This window comes from Tympanuchus pallidicinctus, unplaced genomic scaffold, assembly GCF_026119805.1.
Source record: "Tympanuchus pallidicinctus isolate F22 unplaced genomic scaffold, pur_lepc_1.0 scaffold1, whole genome shotgun sequence".
In the NCBI taxonomy this organism is placed as follows: domain Eukaryota; kingdom Metazoa; phylum Chordata; class Aves; order Galliformes; family Phasianidae; genus Tympanuchus; species Tympanuchus pallidicinctus.
In genome coordinates this window covers 67284422-67307824 of record NW_026294618.1, presented here as the reverse complement: position 1 = coordinate 67307824, position 23403 = coordinate 67284422, and the positions used below count along the sequence as shown (strand labels likewise).

At 39.2% G+C, this 23403-nt stretch overlaps 1 protein-coding gene across 3 annotated transcripts in view; it reads left to right on the top strand.

Moving 5' to 3' along the window:
* Positions 1–23403, top strand: part of RPS6KA2 (ribosomal protein S6 kinase A2) — a 269674-nt gene that overhangs the window by 198940 nt on the left and 47331 nt on the right. For all 3 annotated transcript variants that reach the window (XM_052698733.1, XM_052698911.1, XM_052698819.1), the window contains 5 exons: positions 5696–5776; positions 6515–6594; positions 9752–9858; positions 17321–17358; positions 18137–18279. In XM_052698733.1, the coding sequence (XP_052554693.1) occupies positions 5696–5776; positions 6515–6594; positions 9752–9858; positions 17321–17358; positions 18137–18279 (449 nt within the window). The remainder of the gene's footprint in view (positions 1–5695; positions 5777–6514; positions 6595–9751; positions 9859–17320; positions 17359–18136; positions 18280–23403) is intronic.

The window sequence follows — 23403 nt, the reverse complement described above, 5'->3', positions numbered from 1 at the left end:
GAATCTATTCTTTGAAAGGGTTGATAACTGCAGGTGAAGAGGAAATGGTTTTAAGTTGAGGGAGGAAAGATTTATGTTGGATGTCAGGGGCAAGTTCTTTACAGAGAGAGTGGTGAGGTGCTGGAACAGGCTGCCCAGAGAAGTTTGTGGATGCCCCATCCCTAGAGGTGTTCAAGGCCAGATTGGATGGGACCCTGGACAGCCTGGTCTAGTATTAAATGGGGAGGTTGGTAGTCGTGCATGTGGCAGGGGGGTTGAAGATTCATGATCCTTGAGGTCCCTTCCAACCCTACCCATTCTGTGATTCTGTGAAAAGGTAATTTTGTATGTGCAAGTAAATTATGATCAGTGAAGGTTTTTGCTAAGGGTTCAAGCAAACTTTGAAACCTTTTCATTGTTCAGATATATTCTTTTTGTGTCTTTCTGCAAGTGACATCTGCTGGTACCAGACTTGCAGTGAGAGTCTCTCTATGGTTTTCTGGGTCATGGGATTAAGTAGCACTACAGCTGAAGTTGTCAGGAAGGACATAAGGCCATAAGAATATATCACTGAGACACCTAGTGCATTCCTAGTTTCAAAAATCTTTAAGCTTTTAAATGTCACTATCAGCCTGGTGACACAGAGTGGGTTGCCTCTAGAATCAGGGGAGAGAGACTGGACCTTGTAGAGAGGCAGCCAGTATACCAGGAGCAGCCCTGAAACACCTCTAGCAGGTCCTTGGAAGAGAGCTGGCTCCTGTGGCTCAGGGCAGAATCACAGGATCACAGAATCGTAGGGATTGGAAAGGACCTCCAGAGATCATCGAGTCCAACCCCTTGCCAAAGCAGGTTCCCTACAGCAGGTCGCACAAGTAGGTGCCCAGGCAGGTCTTGAACATCTCCAGAGGAGACTCCACAACCTCCCTGGGCAGCCTGTTCCAGTGCTCCGTCACCCTCACCATAAAGTTCCAGGCAGCTGCCACAGATATTCACACAGGAACTAGAGTCATATAGGGAATTACACTCTAAACGCTCTCTTAAGTAAAATAAGTTATCACTTTGGTGCTCTTGAAGCATGGTAGAAATGTCTTTAGCTTTAGATACCTCAGGGACATGACTTGGTTGTGGGACTTAGTACAGAGCTCATGCCTTGTAGCAACAAATCTGTATGCAAGAACAACAAAAAACAAACAAACAAACAAACAAAACCATTAAAAACTGCACTGGAATTTATACTAAAATATACTTCTCTCAAAGTAGAAATATCAGCTGTATTCTAGGTAAGATTTAGATGATAGCTTCAGGAAAATTTTAATAGAACTTATAGAATTTAAAAGAGTTACTTTGGTCAGCAAAGAGAAGAGTGAAATTGAATTAAAATGTTTAGAAATTATTCTTTAACCAAAAAGATCCCAGAAGCAATATTCAGTCTCCACTGAAGTTAATGTCTGAATGGCTTTTAACTTCATGGAGCTCTGACTTCAACTCAGGTACCTTGTCACTAGAAATATGGCAAGTTACTTTTCCCTTATGGTCAATTAACTATACATTTTAATTGATGTTATACCAAATACATAAGTATCTCTTTTATAAGCTTCCCTTTTACAGCTTTTGCAGTCCATGTTTTCTCTAATTAAAAGCTTTCTTAGGTTTGACTTGACAGCCTACTGAACAGATACAGTGTGATTGCATGTACATCAAGTAGGGTCCCCAGATCATCATTACTTGACAGTGTCTATAGCTAGAGATGCACTTTCTTTTTATCTTTCTGTATTTAAATCTTAACCATAGTTGATATGATAAAAACTTCAGTGAAGGAAATAAGATTATGGTTTTATTTTCTTTTTTAATAAATTGATTGCTAATCCATTTTTGAGAAGGATTTTTTTTTTTTCCCCTTGGAAGGTGCTCTGAATGTATTTTTCCTTTTTTCCCCCTTTCCCTTCATTACTTCATGATTGTTGAAAATTGGAACAGCCTCAGAAATAAAATTAATATGTTAAATTAAACCCTCTCTTTAACCATTGAATAAAATAAATGGTAAATTTGTCTTCTTTGATGTTTAGAGCTAGACAGACAGAATAAGCTGAGTTTATATGCATGCATATTCAGCTGTCTCCATTTCTCTTTCATATCACATTAATACCTAGAAATGGGAATTGTTTTTATTTCAAATTAGCAGGTGCTTCCTCCCCTATTGCAGGTCCCATCAGTCTGGTCTTTTCTGCCTTCCAACATAAGGGGTTACTTCAGGGGTGGTTAGTTGGCCCAAAAGCATGCAAACAATCTTTATGACTTTATGCTCGTTGTTCCAGGTTGTGCGCTCTGCTTCCATCTGATGTATGATTTAAAAACCCATGGGTAGAAAGGCCAGGAGTTTAGCAGTTCAGTGCCAGTTCCAAAGGGACTGTATTTGTGAAAGTAAACATCTGGTGCAGGCAGAATCTGCCAAAGACACCTGCACCTCCCCTGTGTGTGCTGCTCTGAGTCTTTACAAGTGGTGGAAAACAGGAGGGGTAGCTAAAGTAATCTAATCTCCATCAATACCAAAGGCTAGGCAGAAGCTCTGAGCTTGAGAGCAGCCCTGTGCCAGGGGGGCCTTTATAGAGATTCAGTTATTTTGGAAATGAGTGGAGAACTCACTAACTGGTCCCAAAATGAGACCATGCAAAAATGTATGTGTTTGCTTGATCACTATACAGAAATGCACACTGCTAATGTTTAGTCCTTGTCATCCCTGGCACCAAGGCAGCTATTCAGACCCTGTCCCTCTCTCCCCTTACAGATGGATTCCCTACATAAGATCAAGCAGGCCAAAATAAACAGCCAGAACTAATTCAGATCATACTTGAGCAAATTAATCTGATTACCCAACTACCAGGATATATGAACTAGAAGGGATGTTTCCTCAGAAGGGCAGGCTGGGACCTCTGAATCCTAGAAAAAGTTCCCAAGATGAATTTTCTTGACCATTGTACTTGAATGATGAAGTCAGAGAAGTCAGACTGAGCTGGAGCCTCGTGTTGTAGGAATGTTATGTTCAAGTGCTGCCCCTTCTTAAAACTTTTCCTGATGAATTTGAGATTCACGTGCCCCAGTCCCAACAATGTAAGTGGAATGAACAACAGAGGAATTCCTCGCTGTTTATGAAATGAGAGAAAAGATGTCTTTTCTCCTGTTATGGCAGAATTAATAATAAACCAGAAAAGAAAAGGCAAGAGGGCCTTGTGCTGCGTGTTTATTGAATACCATGTCTTGTTATTGCATCATTAAATATTAATATATGTATAATTAACTATTATGTGAAATGTTTGATGTTTTTAAATATGAGAACAGGGAATGTGCAGCATAAAACAGTGCCCTATGGTGTGCAAGCTGCTGTGAGCAGGTAGGTATCCTAGAGAGGTGACTTTGGAGTTTGAGATCAAATGTTGCCCAGATACATGGAGGCAATCAGTAAGAACAGAATGCAGACCAAGAAAAAAAAAAAAAGAAAGAAAGAAAGGAAAAGAAAAAAAAGCTTGTGCATTTGCCTTCCTAGAGAATATAATTAATTAAAATATCTGGGCCTGTGTGGCTTCTGCCCTCAGAGCATTTAAATCGAGCAGCTTTTGAAGCTGGAAGATGCAGAGGGCAGGTCACCAATGCACGTGCCAAGCTGTAATCCCAATTACAGGTTCCAATTATCTCTTTTGGTTGACACTGCAAAGGTAATGATTATGGCAGCTTTGGAGGAGACCAGGCTCAGCAGAGACTATCAGGCCGTGACTAGAGATTTAGGTGTCTCTTGCAATGACAGAGACTTTGCTTTAATATCCCCATGACTCTATGCTGCACGCATGGGGAAGGAGGATGACATGTAACCCTGCATGTCCACAGCCTGTAACTCCTGTAACAGAGGCCACCACAGCAGCAAGCAGGATGGGGGGAAAAGGAGTTCAGCAAACTACCCAGTGGCATGGCTGTTCAGAGCTTGCAGTACTGGTGGTAGGAGGACATACTGCTGTCTGCCAGAAAATGCCAAATTTGCTGCTGACACTGGACTGCACCTCAGATGGATGACAGCTACTTTCTGCAGCTAGTACACTCCTAGTCTTGAGTAGCCTTGGTCTGTGTCTGTTCAGTGCTGCAGTCAATGCTGGATAGAGCAGGTATATAGATGACAATGTGAGTTGCACAGAATAGCTGTTCCTTGCCTTTGTAGCATGATTGATGCTTTTATCCAACTGTGCATGGTAAACCACCCAGCTCATGTACAAAATATCCTGTAGATTTTGTAGGGTATGTCATTGTGTGAGCATATAGAGGTACAGAGAGGCACTTTATGAGGATATCTAACCAAACCTAATAGGAAGTATTCCACTCACCTGCCTGTCAACCAAGAGCCTGGGAGCATTCCTGCATATCACAGGGATCTAGATCTGTGACATGAGGAGTACTCTCCCTTCAAATATGTTAAGCATTTTCTAATTGTATGAAGTGTAATTTATGTTCATGAGATAATGAGTTAAGATTCTGAGATCCCTTTGTTTTGCTTTTTATCTACAAGGTAACTTAAGTTGAGTAGCTAGCAAATTATTCATTGCTACTGACACAAGTGAAGCATCAAAACAACAAGAAATTCAAGTTTTCCTCCACTCCTATTTAAGAGTTTCAGATCAGATTTTTCTGTCCTATTTCTGTGCATCAGTTCTTAATGTGCAGCAGCAGGGTATGTGTTTTCGTTGTGGTATGTTCATTACTGAGGTGCTGGGAGTGCTTGGCTTCTCAGCAGATCCACAACACTTGCAGGCGATGACAGCATCTCACCAAGATCTCAGGCTTTATCACCTAAAATAGTCACAAAGCATTCCTCATGGATGCTTTTGGCTGCAAACCATATTGGCATTGTGTAATACAGAGAAAGGAGAAGAAAATTTTAATGCTTCCATTGCAGATTTAGAAAAATAGTGATTGACTGAAAAATGTCTGTCTAAGATCAAGAGCTGGCAATCTGAGAGCTTGATACCCTTCAACATCTGAACATTGTTAAAGATACTTGCTTCAAAATCTTCACTTTGATGAGTGTGAACTCGGCTTACCTCCCTAACTCCTTTTTCTTTTAGTCTCATCTCAGCCACAACTGTTTTTCTCACTGCTTTCCCACAATTATTACTCTATATGTGAAAATCATTTTTTATTATTTTTAATCAGTTTTTTTCTTTATTACTGATTGTTTAAGGGTATTGTTGAAGGCTTATGGTAGTTCATATTAATAATTTCCAGAGAATGTTATCTAGAGATATCTAATAAAGACTGCTAGCATCAGCACCATACAAAATGTTAAGTTGCAGAAGGTTAGCCTGGCAAGCTCTGAGACTGGTTCATTTGGTGTAATCTTAAGTGAGATAGAGCTGTTGATTTTATACAGTTTTGACCCTCATATTGTCAAAACACGATCACTTCCCCCTCGTTTGTAACACTGCGGTGCTTTTGGTTCAGGCTGTTCTCTACAGAGGAGGATGCAGTGCCCTCCTGAATAGCTCACCCTTTGCAGATGCAAGACAGGCAGAATAAGGGGCTATCAGAGCATTGCATGGATTGCCAATGGTTATATCACAAACACTTAAGAGATTGAAAGCAGGACCCAGCTCACCTGAAGCTCATTGCAGTATTGTATCCAGCAGACCATGATGCCTCTTAATGTGTTGCTTTTCTTGTTGTTCTTTTCTTATAGTTCGGGATCGGGTACGGTCAAAAATGGAGAGAGATATTTTGGCAGAAGTGAATCATCCTTTCATAGTCAAGCTTCATTATGGTAACTACAATAAAGTATACTTCATGTTTGTTCTTAAATATGTTGGAGAATTGTAACTAGATGTGTTATAATTTCATATAGGTATCGACTGCCTATATATGACAGTCTGTAAAATCATAGAATTTTAGCATAAGTAGCTCTTAGCCATTTATCCAGCAAAATACACTTGACATAAAATATAGTGTGATGTATCATGCTAGTGGAGTTGCTGATGAGTTAGTTACATCTGCAAACCCTCTCACCTGCTGTCTGGTATCATCTACGAATACAGAGGAACTATTCTTAATAATCAGCATGTTAGTGACTGTGAATTCATGGTCTTGCTGGAGCTGCACTCCTCAGCCTTAGGAGCTCCCTAGGCCCATTATTACCCACTGTAAAGAGCCCGCTGTGAATAGTCCAGGTTCTACCTTGCTCAGGTCTGGGAACTCCTCCCTGTGCCCAGCACTCCAAATACTTCTGGTATTTGCACAGTGGAAAGCAATATGAATTCATAGGTGTTTAGAATGAAATTGAATATTTTAGTAATATATCACTGTCTCTCAGCTGATACTGTTTTTCCCCATTGTCTAAGATAGATTGCTTATTGCTGTAGAGAAGTTAATTCTTCTGTTCACTAAGTGAAAAATGAAGGTAGAGCTAAAATCACAAATGATATACCATCAGTCAACAGTATTTATTCTTTGGAGACTTTATCTTGATTCAAATTTCCAATGTCTCAATCTTTTTCTAATGCAGCATTTCAAACAGAGGGGAAGTTGTATCTAATACTAGATTTTCTGCGGGGAGGGGACCTTTTCACAAGACTCTCCAAAGAGGTAAGCTGAAAGACTTAAACTTTGGAAAAGAAAGACTATCCTGGATTTTCAGAAACAAATGAAGCTGGTGGGAATGGTAAAGGGCTTTGAAAATAGTACATATATATACATATGGGCTATATATATATATATAAAAGCGATATAGATAGGTAGGTAGGTAGGTAGATAGATAGATAGATAGATAGATAGATAGATAGATAGATAGGGGCTATATGTGTAGTAGAGCTGCATCATCCTGCATCTCTAAGTGGGTTCTTATTAATTATATTTGAATAATGCCACAGATAATTAAGCAGTTAGGCAGTAAGCATCACTATCACAGAAAACTAGCAGCCATTATCACAACAAAATACCTCCAGACTCATTGCTAACCAAATATAACTTGGCTGTGATGAGAGGCAATCTGAGAAGCCTATCTCCAATACACTTTGCCTGGGATGTGAGTACAGAGCTGCTTTAAAAGCATAACTGCTGCCAGCAAGAAGAGATGCTGTCAGTCAGGGTCTGACCCCTGCAGAAGGTGTGCAGAGGATTAGGGCATCAGTCACCAGCAGGACAATGCCACCTGCTGTAGTTGCTGCTGGGAGTAGGGTGGAGGTCATTCCCTGCCTCAGGCTTGCAGTTTGATTGTCACCTGCCTATCCTGCTTTCCTCACCTCTCTGACCTCAATCAGTCCTCTGCCCTCTGCTCCTGCCTGTGGAGAGATGCTGCTGCTGAAGAGTAGTATAGTTAGAAAACCAAACCTATGTCTCACTAACGCCAGCAGAGAGGTAGCTGCAAGATATCTATGTTCATTTCGTGCTTGCCTGTTTCTCCTAGTGCTTCTTGGAGCCACCTGTCTATGAGTCCTGCAGGCAGAAGTAGTGCTTTGGTGAGGCAGCCCTGCCACTTCTGGGGAGAAGCCAGGGAGCTTTAGGGGTCCCAAGAGTTGTCTGTATTCCAGGGCTTGATGTTACTAGCTTAGTGTCCTCAGCTCTTGGTCTCTGTCCAGACTGTGGGGATGAGGCATCTGTATTCACTTGACAAAGGATATTTGAAGATAAGATGAAGGGGGGGAGTTTTTCTTTGTTCTGGAGGGTTTATGGATAGACTGTGAGAATAGAACTTTCATGCAGAAGTTCCCTAGCTGCATTTTCCACCCCACAAACCTAGTCTGGGTGGCAGTGGCAGCTGGTGAAATGCTATGGAATGGGCTGACAGGCAGACTGCTGAGTCCACCATGGGCTGCAAGCCCAAGTGTTCTCTTTCCAGACCTGTCTGCTAATGTAGGGAGACATCAGCAGTGGGTTTATGGCAGTGCCAAGTAATAGTACCTGTAGATGTATTTACTATATGGAATCAGTTATTTTAAACAGAATGAAAAAGATTCAAGAACATAAAAATATCTTCCTGCTGCTCGTTACAAAGTACAGCTGTTTTACACTGCACTGTCTTTAAAGAATCTCTCTGATTTCCTAGAAGAGAGAAAAAGTGGTTCTTGACACATTCTGCACAGTGAAGGAGCGTGGAAGTATGACTCAGATTTTGTACTCATTTGACACTTTTGGTTTTCCCAAAGCTTTCACAATTCAGTGCACTGAATTCTCTGCTTTATGCTATCAATAATGAGATCTGTTAGCTTGGCAGTGCTAGTACATCTCTTTTCTATGTTTGCAGCTCATATTGTCTACCTATACTTTGCAGCTGTTTATCATAGAATCATAGCATCGTTTGAGTTGGAAAGGACTTTTAAAGGCCATCTACTACTGCTCCACTGCAACGAAAACAGGGACACCTGCACCTAGACCAGATTGCTCAGAGCCTGGTCCAGCCTGGCCTTGAGTATCTCTAAGGATGGGTCTTTCACCATATCTCTGAGCAAAAAATTGTAAATCTGTATTGAGATGACTCATTTTACTTCTGTCATATGTAGTATTTGCATTTGCATATGCAATGCACCAGCTTCTCATTCTGCATTATTATTGCTGTGCATATTGAATTTTAATTAGAAAGAAGTAAATATCATCTGGGATACAATAAAAGTTGAACCATTCTAGAAACAAAAGGTTTTCTTGGCATCTGAGCTTAGTGATTTGTTTTGTTTGCAGAAGTTTCTTCCCACCTAATCCAAAGCTTTCCAATGTTGGTAGTAGCTACTGAAAGACAGCTGCCATCAGCCCTGTGTGTTGGCCAACATGTCATTGCTCAGGGTATCTGCACCAGGATTGCTAAGGTTCAGCCTGAGGTCATATTCCCTGATCATTTGCACTGGATCTGTCCCTGGCTCTAGCTCAGGAGGAAGCTGTTTCTTCTCCAACAGCCAAAGCATAGGTACTGTTTGTAGATGCTCCTTTGCACTGGAGACACTTTTTCTAGATGACATGTGTAAGGATATGTCAGGTTTCTTTCTTTCACTCCCTTCAATAATATCCCAAACCATACAAGCTTGAGTAGTACCATGCTGAAAACCTCTGGCACACTGTGTCAGATATTTCCACCTGGAAAGCCATAATCAGAATTCTATGCTTCAGGAAGTTAGTAGTGCTCTGCTGAGGGTGGAGGAGCCCATTTCCCTCCTGTGCAGAAGCTGGGGAATCTTTCCCTGTGAGAGTCTGGTGGTCCCTAGAGATTCCTTGGAGCTTTGATGCATGGGGGTTTAAATCTAACTCAGAGTGTTTTCATGCTGTGTATTCTGCTCGTATTTGGGAAAAATATATGTTTCAGTTTCTAAAACAAGAGTTACACTCCTTCAGAGGGGTTCCTCATATTACTCTCTATGAGAATTCAGGAATCAAATGCCAAGATTTTAGCAAATTGAGAGGTATGAAAACAATAAAGGCTGTTGAATGTTGAATTTTGCTACTGACTTCCAAAGGGTAAGGAGTTAGAACCTTATTTATATTACTGTGACATGATGTCATCTAAACAGATCAAACAGATGAATGAGAGCAGCGTGTTTTAAGGAACAGGAGTACTCAGCAGATCAAGTTTTGTTTTATAAGGAGAATCTGGTAAGAACTGTTAATGTGAGCTCAGACAAATTATGGAAAATTGAACCTGATATGATGGGCCTTCCAGCATTCCTGAGTTAGACAATTCCTTCCCTGTGTCTGCTTAATGCAAGCCAGCCCACCACTGTCTAGTAAATAGACATGTTCTTCTTTTCCTTCTCTCTAGGTGATGTTTACAGAAGAGGATGTCAAGTTCTACTTAGCTGAGCTGGCCTTGGCTTTAGACCACCTCCATGGGCTTGGAATTATTTACAGGGATCTAAAACCAGAAAAGTAAGTTAATGAGAAAGAGTGAGCTAAAACATAAATACATGAGCTTTTAGGTTGTTTCTGGTCCTCATCTTACGAGTAAATCAAAAAGTACCAGACTCTGCCTTCCTTCCTGTGTGAGAGACTATGCATGAGAGCTTAACCATCAGGAGTAGATTTTGTTCCTCCTGTGTAGCTGATAAGATAGGGAAGGACCATGTATTTTCACCAGTGAAGCATGGGAAGTGATGAAATGGTGGAGCAACAGCTGAGGCAGTGGTGCTGTGATAATTATAGAAGCAGCCAAGCTGGTAATAACTGGGAGATCCTGCAGTGTCTGGAACAGAGGCACTGCAGTCTCTTCACCTGTGTTTATTTTTGGTTCTACCATGAGGCTAATGCATAAATTCAGCACCAGTCCTGACAGCCCCAGTCTCTGAGTCTTTCCATTATCTTATTTTAGCATGAGGCTAAGTGCTGTGACTATGGGCCAGTATGATGTAGCCTCAGTTTAATGAGTGAGCTCAAAGCAGGGTTAAGACATGTTCTGTTCCCTTCAGTATCACTGTTCTGGATTTGCGTTATTTAATCTGGTCTTCCCCTTGATGAGATAGAGACCGTCCAAAGCAAATCCACTTCTAGCTCATACAAAATGTGTGGTAGCACATTCAGTTTTACTGCATCCACTGCTCAACATATATGAAACTCTGAAAACTGATGTGTGCAGTGCCTCATGAAAGATAATAACCAGTATTTTAAAAACATTTTTATTAACAACTAAAACTGTTGTCCCAGAATGATTCTAGCTGATATTTGCAGCTATTTGCTGTTGTTAATGTGGTGCTCTGTAGATTTTTCCTTTCTCTTTTTCCTTTGCAGTAAATCAATAGACTAAATGACACCCACAGAGCTATGGCTGGAAGTCATGTGATATTGCCTTTATTCTGTTCCACTTGGCTGGTGCTTTGCCTGCTTCTCCTGTGCCAGCTCCAGTAAAGCAGGCTGCAGCATGTCAAACTTTCAGCCTTCTCAATGCAATGGCCACAAACATTTTAAAATGATAACAACTGAGAGCAGTCTGCTTGGCTGTTTATACTTCCAAAATATAACAGCAAAGCAAACCTTTTCCTTTCGTGACACAAAATTTAAAAAATATGCAATTCTTTCCATCATGGTCACAAGTAACAGAAGTTGGATTTTGTAGGTGAGAAGCTGAAGGAGAAGAGGCTAATTATCTACAGCATAGTAGTGATATAAACTTTAAATTCTATTTAGTGATTTTTTACGATAGCAATAGTAGTAGTACAATATGAATTCACACTGATTAACCTAAGAAGAGCTCTCAGTACTTTGAGCTAGAGACCCTTTCAGGTGATCTAAATTTCCACCTTCTATACTCTGAATTAAACTGCAGTGGAATAAAAGTACCAGTTGGTTTTGCTATATGAGATGCAGGTGGGTACAGTCGTGCTACAGCTGCTGCTGCCACATGCTGTTGCATCATCTGCCAGCAACTCTTTGGGCTCAGGTTTGTTACTTTATTAATTCAGCTTCAACAGATATGTATATTACAGAATAACTCCCTGTTCATTTCAGGGAAGATGAATGAGGTGATCTTTAAGGGTCTCTTGCAACTCAAATGATTCTAAGAAATCCAGTTAGAGCTTTTTTGGTTTCAAACTTTGTTTCTGGTGAGTGTTAATATGAATCATCTACTTTTATTTCTGACGTTAGATATCTTCTTTTTCATACTAGCATATGATATATGAAGCAGCTATTAGCAGTTCTCCAAATATAAGCCTGTATATTCAAATATAAGTCATGGTGCTGCTACATTTATAGTCACATGCCAGACTTTTTTTTTTTTTGCTTTAAGTGAAGTTAGAAACCAAGAAGAAATTTAAATGTGTGTCAAAACTATTCACAGGATGTGAAATATGCACAACATGATTTTTCAGGGTTCTCAGCATTTGTGTCACTTTGCATTTTAATGCACATTTCTCACAGAATTCTGTTGCAAGTGACAGTACTTAATATTTTTGCAGACCAAACTATAATGTCTCTTCTCAAGGATCAGTGAATCAGGAAATTAGTGCTCACATAAGAAAGGGAGATCTGAGTGATTTGCCATGCCACGCAGAAAATGCCAAGCTGGGAACCAGTTCTCTGCATTTTCATCTGTCTTAAGACCAGTCAGCCATCCCCTTCACTTTACAGCTTTGCTAAAATCCCTGGGTATTGTCTATCTGTTCCGCCACTTGTGGTAGGAGTTCTCTGGAAGAAACCAGGGAGACTCACCATATAACTAAAGACCTTTATAGAATGAGGTCAAACTAAGGTGAAGCTCTCATTCTGGTATTTCCTAGCTTTTAAATGTACATTTTTACAACCTGACATTTTAGTATGGTCCTTGATGTACAGTTAAGTAGATACTGCTGATATCATTGAATGCCTTAGTATTGAGTTACATTATTATTGCCAATATTGAGTAGGAATAACCCAGACTGGTGTAACTGATGCTTATACCTGGAAATAAATCATGGTGTCTGTTTAAGTAAAAAGGAAAAACAAACAAACAAAACAAAAAAAACCCTTTTTAAAATGGCTTTATAAGTGCCAACTTTATGTGAAGTCACGTCTCAAACTGCAAAGCATGACAGTGGCTGTTTCAAACTTAAAGTTTAGAAAAGAAAAACGGGTAGCAGAAAAAAAGATTCATTCTGAAGTGGAGAAATTTTTTTTTTTTTCCCATATTTTTAAGTAACATCTAGAAAAGGATAGCTTTCTAGATGAGATGGTACTAGAAAATGAGAACTATCACAGGATGATCTCATGTTCCCCCTTGCTAGGTCAAATGTATCAAGGTCACTGCAGGTATGTTGCTAATCTACTCTTAACAGCTGGTAAAGACTCCACAGCCTCCCTAACAGGGCTCTCAGCATTGTTCTATCATTTGTATGGCTAGTATGTAGAACCTAAAATGCCCCCAGCTGCTAATTTGACATTTCTTTGGTGCAGTTGTAGGCCATGCTCCTTTGCCTGTCCTTCCAGACTCCCCAGGCAGCACACTCAGCTCTCAGCAGCAGACTTGGGGGGGGATTGTGAGCACGTCCTCATCCCCTCAGTCTGCTCTTCTGTAGCCCAAACAACCCGGTTACTGAGAATGTTCTAACCAGTCAGTCTTTCTAGGCATTCAGTCATTTTCATTCTTCCACTTTGACTTCTCTTGATCCGTATCCCCTCTGAAGTAGAACTTCCAGAATTGCACCGCATCTTCAGAAGCACTATGAGTCTGATCAAAAAAGATTTACTCAGTCAGATCAGACTGCAAAACAAAGAAATTGGGATAAATTACTTATTAACTTCCCCACTATCCTTCTCCTCCTTTGCTAAAAGATAAGCACTGCATTTTTCCTTCTTTCATTGCTTAGTGCTCTTGCCATCCTCCAGAAGTTCCCAAAAGTAACTGCTAATAAACTTGAAATTGGTTCTGTCATCTCTGCAAGTATCCTAAAATGAAGCTCATTGGAGTTGTTTATGTCAAAGAAGACTTGTTATAAAATAGCACTGTTCAGACCACTTGAAAGAACCCTCGGTATGTTAAAATGTCCAGTTCAGTTGGTTTTTTTTTAGGACTCCCTGAACAAAAATTCATATTAACAATTCAAAGCTATGAATTAAGTTTAAGTGCAACCGGAATACGTACTCTGGGAGTTGTCATGAAGTGAGCTGTACTTACTTTTAAAAAGGCAAACGATTGATTTTGCTGGTAGAAGTCTTGTGCAGAGCAAGGAGATAATGATGCTTTTAAATTGCTTATGCCGCTTTCTTCTCCTTGAGTTGTCTTGGTGATTTCAGTGAGGTCCCTGGTGGAACAAGGTGCTGTTTGGTCGTGTTGAAGCTGATGAAATGGGCAAGACCTCTTTTACACAGTGAGGCCTGTTTCTGCTTAAGAACTGCAGCATCAAGCTATTAAATATGACCTTACTGAACTAGAAAAGTGGGAACTTATTTTAAAGTAGTGTATGAAATATATTCTGTGGTTTAAGAGTGTGAATGGCTTAGAAGTAACTTTACCTTCTGTGAATGCACAGGCATTTTATTTATTTTTGCCTGTTCTATCTCCAGGTACCCAGTTACACCTTGATATAGTTCTGTTGTAAAGGCTTCAGCTTACAAGGTGGCTTACATAGTGTTGCCCACAGGTGTCCATAAAAGGGACAGGTAGCTGCTCATATAACAGCTTGATTTAATGGAATTTATGTGCTATAAACCACAGCAATTAATTCGTGAGCATAGCTCTCTTTTATAGAGGGGAAAGATCTGAGAATTGATAAGGAGCCAAGACCTTTGTTATAAAATAGCCATCAGCATCCACTGAAACAAGCTGTCCCTTTCTGGAGCTTCATGGTGTCAATGAAGCTATGGCACAGATGATTTCAGCCTAAGACTGTTTGGCTTATTGAGACAGTATGGTGTCATGCATACACTGAAATGTTAAGAAGGTGGACAGTTGGGGAACATCTTCATCTCTGTACTTCTTTCTATTCAGTGCTTTCAGACCAAAACCTACAGTCAAACTTCATATTCTTTGTGAAATTTCAGATTTTTTTTCCAACCTGAGATTTTGGCTACAATTTCTAAAAAACATGAAATGTGGGTTGAATTTCCTGTGAAACTAGCTGACTTGGAAAAAGAAATTAAATCATTAAAAACAAAACGGTTTTAATGGCTTTGGCAGAACCATTGATTATGTTATAATGGAGTTCAATATGAAGCCTTGAAGACTTGACTCTATTAAAAAAAAAAAAGAGAGAGAGAGCTACTGTGGCCTTAGTTCTAAAATACAGTATGAAATAATGTCAACAACTAATATTGAAGGCTTTTTATCTCTGTGCAGAAAAAACACACTAAACAACTAACAGCTGAGTTAGTTACAGTCCTAACTCTACCATGAGCTTCTCCTATAGCCTGGAGAACATCATTCCCTTGCTCCTAGGCTAGCTTCCCAGGCTCTGACATGGAGATTTTCAGATTTTATTGTCTCAAGGCATACATTTAAACTGAGATTAACTAAAACAGTTCAATTTTTTTGTTGGTTTGTTGGACCATCCTGAGGCTAAAATGGTGTTGTTTTTTTAGAAATGTTGTTTAGAAACAAATTGACAATGGCAGCAGTCTGTAAACACAGTTAAATCTTAAACTGAGCAAATAAAATGGAAAAATCTGGTAATGAAAGATTATCACTCAGTGGAATTATAGCTTAGTTTGACATTCTCCTTCTCTTGTTTTTCTTACTGTAATTTCAAAACATTGATTGAGAAGAAAGATTTTTCTCAAAGCCAGATCACATTAACAACTTCTAGTTCTTTTTTCCTTCTCCTAAATAGCAGTAGCTTGTTTCTGTTTAGCTGATCCTGCAAACTATAGCTAACATAATTTAATTGTCACAATAGAATTTCTATTTGACACTGTGGGATAAAAGCAGCAGTAGAATGATAGAGATAAAAGATGACAGAAAGGATGATCAGAGAGTAAATTTGCTTCTACAGTCAAAGAAAAAATATTTGTCAGTTGCGGTAACATGAATACTTTGCTTCTTAATGTCATTCAAAGCTGTTTCACGGCAGCAATTATAATTTCCTCCCAGTTAGCATACTACTTTCTTTTTACATCAAAAGTAATTTTTCAGTTCATAACCATAGCATTGTATGCACTGGCAGATGGCAAATGTGGAAACCCCCAGCTGTCCCACACATATTGCCAGGGGTGAAGGGAAGCTGAAGGCAGCCAGGGATTGTGTGTAAGGGCAGATTTAGGGAACATGAGACAGAAGGAAACTATAGAGTATTCAAAGATAAAGGGTATGTGCCCCTAGCAAACCAAGATCCGTTCATTTAGCTGCTCGTACAAACATTTAGTGTGAGAAAGTCTGTTGTATACTTCCAGCTCACTCAGCCCAAGAGAGTCTGATAGTTGCATGGCTATTGCCTTCCTTCATACCTCTTATGGAGGGGAAAGATATGAAAACCATATATTGCATCATAGAAAAACAGCATGAATTTTCCATAGGAAATCAATGAAATATAAAACTGATATTTCTGGGGAAAATTCCACACAACTTGAATTGCACTGTTACTCAGAGGGACTCGCTGGGTGTGGGACAAAATCTGGGGTGATTTCCATGAGCTGTGCTCCATCAACCACTATTGCAGAGCTGGGTCTGTGGGGTTCAGGCATTCTCTCTTGCTTTCAAGCTGGCAGGTGCTTAACTCGGTCACAAAAGTACCTGTAAGCAAGCCTGCTATGTTCTGGTACTTAAATTTTATGCCTCTTCAAAAAATCTGCACAGAAAAAATCTAAGGAGAGAAGCTTTTATTGAGAAGAAAAAGTTTAATTATTGAACATACAGTAGTGACTCAGCTGCTGGCCTTTATTTGATGAGTTACACAATAACAGCCTGTTCCAAACACACAAATGAATGGCAGAAGATCACCTCTTTTCAATTATGTTTCAGCACAGAGGAAACTTTTAACAAGAGTTACACACAACCTTTCCCAATGTGTTAGCTTCATTTCTGTCTTATTTTCTTCCTGCATAAATGGACCAAAGTGACTCTGTAAGAGAATGAAAGTATAAAAATAGCTGACATCTTGTTAGACCAGTTTGAAAACACAAATGCACTAAATCTAACTAGGATTGATGAAACATCGTCCTCATTACTGTGTCAGCACTAATAGGCACAAAATTTAGCAAAATCTTATTATTTCCTAGTTTCACCGGTCCTGCTTCTTTCTGTTAAAAAAAAAAAAAAAAAAAAGCAGTGTTTTTTTGTGAACTACAGTCATTTTTCTTATAGAAATTTTGGAGTGCTTTTGTGAGAATAAGAAATGTTGGCAGGTGGCAAACGTGAGAACGCTTGAATTTGGCTTCCAGGCTGAAATTTCATTTATGCTTCCTGACAGAATAAATTAGCAGGGGCTGAGATCCATGCAGCTAGGCTGTGACTAGTCATTATGCTCTAAAATCACTTTTATTACTTCAGCATTAACGTATCTACCTTTGGAGTTAATTTTAGACCCAGTGAGTCCAAGCCCTCATTATTTTTGTACTTGCCTTTATTATTATGAGAACAACAGAAAACCTATAGCTCTATCCCCTGCTGGAAGCAAATGCTCTGTTGGTGTTTGCTTTGAACACCATGTTCTTTCTGAGCTCAGCTCACATCTTCATCCTGAACGTGCCATGGAGTAAAGAGGAGACTCCCTGTTCAACTGCCACAGGCAGTGATTGCTTCAGGCATGAGATCAGTTAGGCTTTTGGGGATCATTTTTCTTTATGGAAGCATATAGTGCAGTGAGGGTTTGTTTGCACATGTATTTGAATCGTATATATCTCATTACTTGTCTTAAACATGTTTTACTCATTTTTGTTAACTGCAATCTGTGACTATATAATGAAGGTATCTTTGCTTTTTGTTTTACAGCATTCTTCTTGATGAAGAGGGCCACATTAAGATAACAGGTACGTGAGGAACAGGAAACTTAATGCCTACAAGCTGATTTAATTTGCAGTATGTTCCATGCAACTTTATCATTGTTTGAAAAGGAAGAAAGAAAGAAAGGAAGAAAGAAAGCTTAAGAAGCAGAAGAGTTTGGGTATTCATGTTCTTTCTCATGGCAATTTGTCATGCTCTCACTCTCCACAGCATGTGGAAAACATAGGTTTTCTTGGTAAAGTCACTATCCTGACTGATAGAGCTTACATTTTTGACTGCCTGCCACTATGGATGGATGGATGTTCCCAGTACGATTGCTTACTCCAGATAAAATTCTCTGAATTTAATAGCTGTAGCTGTGTAGAGGACATCTTCGAAAGCCATCCCTTTGCATGAAATGTGTTATCACCATTTCCCATCTGGGATTATTGCTATTAATGCTACTGTAAATTAAGAAAGAATCTTTACCAGCATTTTCTTTGCCAAATTCAAACTGTTTTTTGAGCTGAATCTGCTGACTTGCACATTCTCTTCTGCTTTGAACCTCAGTGATAGGTAAAAAAAATAGTACATGTGCTTTCAAGACATATTAACAAATGCCACTCAGGTATTTAACATAGGTAGAGCTTCACTGTGCGTGTACCTGTGGCTTTCCTACACACAGAATATGCCCACAGATGGATGGCTGCTCCATTGTCTGTTCCATGTATTCTCCAACCACTTTTTATTTGGACAGATTAAGTGCATAAGTGTTAATAATACCTGTTAGAAATTTTACAAGTCTTCTTATTTCAATTTATTTAGATTTTGGTCTGAGTAAAGAAGCCATCGATCATGACAAGAGAGCGTATTCGTTCTGTGGGACAATAGAGTATATGGCCCCAGAGGTGGTCAACCGCAGAGGACACACTCAGAGCGCTGACTGGTGGTCTTTTGGTGTGCTCATGGTAATGGAAAAGTTGTATTTTTTTGTTGGAGTGGTGTCTGGAAAGTGAGCAGTCACTGAGATAACAAATATAACTTTCAGCAGTAAAGGGTTGATAGGAAAGTAGATGTGTGATAATTGCCTGATCATTTTCATTGCATCAAGAATAGGAAACAAGCTGCCCCTGGCAGCATATGAGCTAAAATTTGCCCGTAGATTTTCTCCTTTATCTCATTTCCGTCAGTAGTATGTTGTTTCAGTTTGTTGCTTTGAGCCATAAATATTTTTGTTCCACAGGAACAGAGCAGGGCAAGCTTGTAAGAGTGCAAGCATTTCAGAAAAAAATGTCTACCTAGTTACTAACACAGATCTTGTTTGGAAACATTCCCAAGGCAGGAAATTTCAGAGGTTAGGGGCATATTCTTGAAGAAACTTGGGAGTGTACAATTATTCTTTTTTGTAAAATATATTTTTTAAACAATGTATTTTTGAGGGCACTCTGCTTTACAGTACCTCAGATTCTTTTGCCATTAATCTGCTTTCTTTACATCAGCATTTCTAAACAAAGTCACTCCCATGTGCCTTTTAATAAAGTATTTGACCCAGTGTTGCAGGAGCAAGTTACTAATTTAAGGTCATTAGTCCAAGAACTACCTATACCATCTAGAAATGTACAACAAGGAAGAACATGATAGAGAGAAAGGAGTTATTCATGCTAAAAAGTAATGTTATCCCAAAGTCAGATAGGAACAAACCCTTCCAGAAATGACAGATTATTTAAATATTGTTTACCGTAAGCAAACAAATGGTTCCAACAAAAGTAGCAACAGGTAGCAATGTGAAAACTAGTGAGCATATTTTGGGAGAGGGCCTACATTGCTGATCTAGCTGGTTGACAGCAGTTAATCTAAGGTAAAGATTGCAATTAATTACCTGAATGTAAAAGATGGACATCCTTATCTCCTAGAGACACAAAGCCATTTGTGGATGCTGAGCACTTTTGAATCATGTTTGTTCAGAAAAATCAATAGGTTATGTCTCCTATAATAAATACACCACAACCCTTTAAATTTCTCATGTGTTTACTTTTGGAGGATATCGTGCCTTCTCACTATCTTTTACTATCTTTGTTAAAAAGAAACACTGATGTTTTTGGTGCATAGATTGGTTTTCTTTCACCTCCTAATGAACTTGGCTCTTTGCCACATGTTTTTTGCTAGGCCTTTTTTTTTTTTTCTCAATCTCTTTTCTTTATATCCTCTCCCACAGATTCAACATGTTAGAATTGGAAAATATAAAAATCCATTTAAAGAAAGTTGAATTATTTTAATTGTAAGCTGATGCTTTAAGCTTCTGAGTGCTACTGTATACTTTAGAGAAAAATATATTTAATCAGTTCAACCTTTTTTTCCTCTTTATAAATTAACTGATTATGGCAAGAGGATTTTCATACGCTTGAAGTGTACAAGGATTTCCAGTGTTTCTTGGGCTCTGCTCATCACTTGCATCCTCTGTTAGATAAGCTGTTTTTATGCTAGTTGGAAAAGCTGCCAGGAATTCAACAGTGTCCAACTTCACCATTCTCAAATGTTCTGCAAGTACTTGCCTCTTATTTAATAAGAGATTTTTACTGTTTTGTACCCAATTGCAAATGTGCTGGGGAAGCTGTGGTTTATCATGTCTAGATTCTTTTTTTTTTCTTTTTTGTCCTCTTGCATCTTACTTACTGTATTGAAGATTTTAGATGGAATGTTGCTCAGTTTTAACACTATTCTTCAGAAATTTTGCATCAAGAGACCTGCACAAGCAGGCCTGTACAAGAAAGGAAAATATTCCCCTTGCTAGCCAACGTACTCTATTTTAGGGTAGTTTTCACTTTCACCTGTACAGTGGCCCTGGAAAAATCAATATAGTACATCAAAGCAATAAGATCTTCTTTTACAAAATCGTATCATAATATTCTTGTTTTATTCCCATTACATCGGATAGCATTCTTAATGAACCATATTTTGAACATTTATGCCAGCTGCTGTGTGAAGGTATTCAAATCCTTTAGAAGAAATAAAATTCATTATGCTTCATATATAGCTAATAATGATAAATAAAGCATTTTACAGATGGTAAAACTGAGTGCCTGACCAACTCCCAGCTTTCTGGAAAATTGCTGAAAGTGTTGAGAGGAGAAGCCAGCTGTTCTGACAAGAGTGTCTCTACTATCCAGTTCTAAGTAATATCAAGTTTCTTTTGTGACTTCAGTTTTTGTCCTAGGCTCACAGTATTCAGGCAGATTTGGGCTAGGATTATTTGCACAGTCTTCTATCCTTCCATCTGCTAGGAATATTCATCTGGCAGTTACCCCAGGCTGTGGATTTTTCTTGTAGTTGCTCTTCCTCAGTGACCTAACAGGATCACTTCTCATATCCTTTCCCACCAAGCTTGTTCTGTGGTTGCATTAACAGACAGCTGAACTGGAGCAGGGAATATTTGCCTTTCTTGCTGAATATTAGTATGGAAAGGAAGCCAAAGCTGGAAAGAGACAATGTCTTCTGAAGTGCTGGCTTTGAGAGGGCAGCTCTCCAGAATACCCAAGAAGTGAGTAGTTGGGAGGCAAGGAACAAGCCAACAGATGGTTTATACAGATGGCGAAGCGGGAAGTGAAGAGTGCATTTCCCAGCAAAACTATGGATTTCACTTTAATAGCCAAAGATGCTGTAAAGTTTGTTCACACCTAGGCCCAGCTCCCAGTCAACCTACCGTGACCCATATGACTCTGAACTTATGTGAAATATTAGCAGCAAAGTCTTACTTCTGTTCTCATGTTTAGGTTTAGCAAGGGTTTTGATATTTAAAAACAAACAAACAAAAAACCCAGGAAACCAGAGTGTTGTGCAGCAGCTTTAACTATATTCATTTTTTCAGTGTTCTTCAGTTTCATTGTTTCATTTTTAATCTTGAGCAGATTTCAGAATCAGGGCAGCGTTTATAGGAACCAGTGCTTTCTTCCAGCTGCTGCTCGGTAGAATTCACTGTAGTCAAAAGCTCTGGTGTATTTAACACATAAGGCAGTTCACTTTAAATATTGATGTTAAGTGCATTTCTCCTGAATCTGCATTAGTCTAGCATTAGACTTGTAAAATTGGTAACAAAGCTCTAGCTGTTGGAGCAGTGCAGTAAATACTCCCTGCAGCCTTTAGGACAAGTGACTTCCCCTGCTCCCTCCTGCAACTTCTATTTTTTCTTTCCTTCCTTCCTCCTTCAGCACTGCATCTGAATTTCTTGCCCTTGGGTTGCTTGGCCCTGCACACACAGTGTGTTTGCAGATCTGTCTCTGATATTCTGGTGGGTTGGAGCTACAGTTGTCATTTTCTCACAAAGTCATTGGCCAAGCAATAGCATGTACCTGTTATCATATACATCAGCAGCTTCAAGCCCATTTCTGTCTAAATAAACGAGCTGTAGCAGTCATTGTTAGTGCTGTTAAATTAAATCTATTATAACAGCAAAGTGACATGAGCAAGCGTAAGTGAATATTAGATACTTGCCTAGAACATAAAGGAAGCTGTTTAGAAATCATGATGAGGGTTTTGTACAATGTGCCACTTTCATTACTGCTCTGGGAAGTGATCTTCTCTGCCCCTTGTCACAAGGATATATGACCATTTTTGTTAGGACAGAGGCTCTTATAGGTCAGAGTTATTTTGAAAATAGGTCTTGAGCTCCTCTGTCATTTAGGCAGTTTCAACAATTCTACTCTATCACGTTTCTTTCTAGCAGACAAGCTGCTTTTTTCCTCCTTTGTCAGGTAGCTGCTCTCTTGACTTTCTTAGATGAGACAGGAGTGAAAACCTTTGTATTTTTCCAAATCTTGTCTGTATTTTTCAGTCATACAAACATTTTTAAAATATTTTTCCATGCTTCTGGCTCATATTTTATTATCTTGTAGTAATTTTTACGTAATGCAAATAAGTCCTCCAATTAATTATAATCGATTAGTTGTTTGGCTTCTAAGCCTCTCATTTAGCCTCCTCACAAAACTAACTTAACAGTTTTGTAGGTAGAATTTTCTTGTGCCTTCAGGTAGTTTTCTTATGGCACAGCTGTATTTAATCTCAGATAAGACAGAGCAGTGAAGCTTTTGTGCAGTAAGTTACAGAAACTACATAATGGTTGCAGAGACTGTCCTACTTTAAGAGGTATTTAATTACAATAATGAGCATTAATTAGCAGGTACTTATCCTAGAAGAGATCCAAAGCCTGTATCTCAGATACAAGTGGATAACTCTTCTCTTTCCTCTTAATGGACATTGTCCTCCTTTATGCTTGGCTGAATTATGTTCTTGGTTTATTTTTAATTGCTGATGCATAACTTTCATCAGCTACTACTCATAGCCCTATGAAACACTGCATCTAGAGCTGCATGAAGGACCTGCTATTGAATCCATACTAGACATAGTATAATGTCTACTAGATTGTATAAGTATACCATCAATCAAATAGACAAGATTGTATAATAGTGGCATTGTTAAGTAGTGCAAATATGCAATCAGCAAAGGTGATAAGACTCAGATAAAAAGAATATCCTGAGTTGGAAGACACCTATGAGGATCGTGGCTTCACACAGCACCACCTAAAATCTAAACCATAAACCACCTCCCAAAATCTAAACCATACATCTGAGAATGTTGTCCAAATGCACTATGGCAGCTTGGAGCTATGACCACAGCCCTGGGGAGCCTGTTCTAGTTCCCAGTCACCCTATAGTGAAGAACCCTTCCTAATACCAACTTGATGCTTCCCTGACACAGCTGCATGTAATTCCCTCAGAAGGGATGGTGAATTCATTTGCCCCCACAGCACAGTCTTTGCCAAATGCTTAAAAATAACTGTATCTGTTCAAACTAAGGTTTTGTCGGGCCAATAGCATCCATCTTTTCTCCAATATTGACCAGGAATAAGTGCTGGAAATAGCAGCACATGTGATGCTTCTCCCCAAGTTTACCAAAATTTACCATCAAGTATCAGCGTAAACAATTTAAGACCCTTGAACTAAGTAATCATACTGATACATAATATTCTGCATAATCTAGACTTGCTGTAACATTTTTTCCATAACTACTGTTTATTGGGCCATTCCTTCTCAGTTTTT